We start from the raw sequence: 3,084 nt of genomic DNA, 5'->3' as shown, positions 1-3,084 counted from the left end.
TGAATGAGTCTTATTTTCCTCACAAGTAGTAAGTATAAATACTTATTACTTGTTTATTCTCTTGTACTGAACATAATATAGTTTCAGTTTGATCTATCTGTTGATCTGTTTTCAAATCAAATCAAAAATCATTTATTTCAGTAGGCTCGGTTTACAAGCACTTTTGACACGTCAGTTGACTATTTGTAAAGATTCTACCACCGGTTCGGAAGGAAGGTTCTACTGAGGAGATACCGGCAAGAAACTCAACAGTTGCTCCTTTGAAAAAGTCATACAGTATTATAATTTACAATTGATAACAATTACAATTTCTTATAGTTTTATTTCCTGTGTGAAGGTGGAAGCTGATCCAATGGCCTCCAAGCGCTTTTATCTTTAAGGAACTCATCAATGTTGTAGTAACCTCGACTAAGTAAATGTTTTTTAACACATTGCTTAAAGCTATGCATTGGCAGGTCCATCACAGTCTTGGGGATCTTGTTATAGAAGAGTACACCCAAACCTACAAAAGATTTTTTTACTCTTTGGAGACGATATGCAGAAATAACTAACTTATGCCCGTGTCTAGTAAGACGTGGGTTTAAATCTACTTTTCATTTGTACAAATTAATATTTTGTCTTACACAGACTATACTGTTATATATATATTGACAGGCTACTGTTAGTATACCTATTTCTTTAAACTTTTGACGAAGGCACTCGCGTGATTTTAATTGATATATTGCTCGAATTGCTCTTTTTTGAAGTACAAATATAGATTGTATATCGGCAGCCTTGCCCCACAATAAAATACCGTAAGACATTACGCTGTGAAAGTACGCAAAATAAACTAGCCTAGCTGTATCAACATCAGTGAACTGTCTTAGTCTTAGTCTTACTCTTTCAGCCAAAAGCCCTTGTTTAACACAGCTAGGTAATTAGGTAAGAAGTAGTAGGTAATTACCCATAACCCATTAGAATTCTAGACCTCGTGATCCAAAGCAAAAGCACAGTTTAATAATTGAACTGTTTTTTGCTGGAACTATTAGAACTAGTAACCTTTCCGAAAGTTTAATTTTTTAAATTATTATTTTTGGGATATTTTCAAATTATCATAAATGGTATCACAGATATAAAGGTCAATCAATAATATAAAGGTGGAGTTTGGAGGAACACGACGGTGTCGTAGCCGCTACAAATACAAAATTAAAAAAGTAATACATTCTCGAATCAGTACGACACAAACTGTCGCACGAGTAATTTTCAATATTATTGAAGAAAATGACGTTTTATGTTTTTAAATATTTTAAAAACTGAAAGAACACAAAAACTAACAAAATAAGATGGAGTATTTTTTATTGGTAATTATTGATTATTATAGTATATTAATTTACGTAAATTAGTGTTAAACGAAATACAAAAATTTAAAAAAGTTTGTTTGTGCGGTTGTCAAGGAGACGTTTGTTTCTTCTAATGGCTTTCACCGCCTTCACCTTCAGTACATTGCTTGTAAAGACTTACTTTAGTTACTCTGTGAATGATACTAATTAAAATGTTTATACTCGATACTCAATTTAAAATTATACGGTACGAGTATCCGAATTCTGAGGTTTCTAAACATAACCTAAAAATGTCAAATCAAAACAATAACAAAATCAAAAAATTTGTTTTTGTTGTGATATCATTAATTCCAAAAAAAAAGAGTTTTGACTCACCTTCTCTGCTTTGGCTAAGTAAATCCACATTTTTCTCCATGTAGAGAATTTCTTTTGGTCACTAAAATTGTATTGCATCTCTTTGGACGCATATCTGGTGCTCAACGGTGATCGGTAATTACAGTACTCTGTATTTTGTATTTCCGGCGGTGCGTCGATAGTAAACATTTTAATTTATATTAATATTTTCTGGAAATAAGATCAATCCTCGTATAGGTTGATTAGTTGACAAGTGAAGTGACTTGTGCAAGAGCAAAACTGTCAGTGATCATTGAAGTGAAATATGAAACATGGGCTAAGATTTCAATTGGCGGGAGACTCGAATAATAGCGATATGAAAGGTTATCGCACCGTCGACGTAATTTGAACTTGCTGTTTGACTTAAATATTACACACAGCGTTTTCTTTGTTGTAACTATGTTGTAACTATGTTGTTGTAATCTGTAGTTGCCTAATGTTTTATACTTTGTTATTCAATATTCATTGCTATAACTGGTGTAATCATAATATAAAGTGACATTCTTTTTGGAACTTCTTTCAAATAAATACTTTTTATCACACAGTATTTCTTTGTAAATTAGTGGATACCTAAAGCTTCTGGCAGTTTTAATTACTATACCCAAATTTAGTTAATATATTAAGCATCAAAAATCCAATATGGATTTATCCGATTTAGATTATATGTACATCTGTTAACAGATAAATTATTAATTAATCTTAAGTGATGATGCAATCTAAGATGGAAGCAGGCTAACTCATTACAAGTAGGATGAAATCTTTAGGTTTCTATACAACATTATACCAGAATGCTAGGTCAGTAGAGTGGTAACAAGCCAAAGCCTCCCACCAGCCAGACCTGGACCAATTAAGAAAACTTCAATCAGCCCAGCCGGGGATCGAACCCAGGACCTCTGTCTTGTATCCACAGCTCATACCACTGTGCCAATGAGGCTGTCAATTGTTGTTATTGCAATACAAAAAAAATAGACTGGTTCATTATAAAATCTAGTATCTTTTCTTAGTTTTATTCATAAATTTCAGGGCCAGCCTGTTAAGTATAACGAGATATAAAGAGTTCTACATATTTAACAAAGCATTTGTCAGATTACCTTGTAATTTATTACTGAACTTGCTGTGGCCCGCAGATCTGTGATCCAATCATTTAGTGAATGTCGGGATAAAAAGTAGCATTTGTTTATGCTTTAACTGTTCATAAAATAGCTATATCCAAATTGATACAGTTGCTTGAATAACAATAAAAATAATCATATTTTAAAATTTCCGGTGCAATATTCTCAACTGTTTATTACCTTAGAGCCTTCTTTATGTCAAAAGTATTAATAAAGACAAAAAAGGAAATTGGTGAAATTGTTCTCAAGTTATAGGGTGA

At 32.4% G+C, this 3,084-nt stretch overlaps 1 protein-coding gene across 1 annotated transcript in view; it reads right to left on the bottom strand.

The window, feature by feature from the left end:
• Window positions 1-2,202, bottom strand: part of LOC112046513 (adenylosuccinate lyase) — a 44,991-nt gene extending 42,789 nt beyond the window's left edge. The window contains exon 1 of the mRNA XM_024083150.2: window positions 1,695-2,202. Coding sequence (XP_023938918.1) covers window positions 1,695-1,862 — 168 coding nt within the window. The 5' untranslated portion in view covers window positions 1,863-2,202. The remainder of the gene's footprint in view (window positions 1-1,694) is intronic.
• Between the last annotated feature and the right edge of the window lie 882 nt (window positions 2,203-3,084).

This window comes from Bicyclus anynana, chromosome 11 (assembly GCF_947172395.1).
Source record: "Bicyclus anynana chromosome 11, ilBicAnyn1.1, whole genome shotgun sequence".
Classification (NCBI taxonomy): domain Eukaryota; kingdom Metazoa; phylum Arthropoda; class Insecta; order Lepidoptera; family Nymphalidae; genus Bicyclus; species Bicyclus anynana.
The sequence above is the reverse complement of the archived record's forward strand: the minus strand, read 5'-3'. Positions and strand labels throughout refer to the sequence as shown.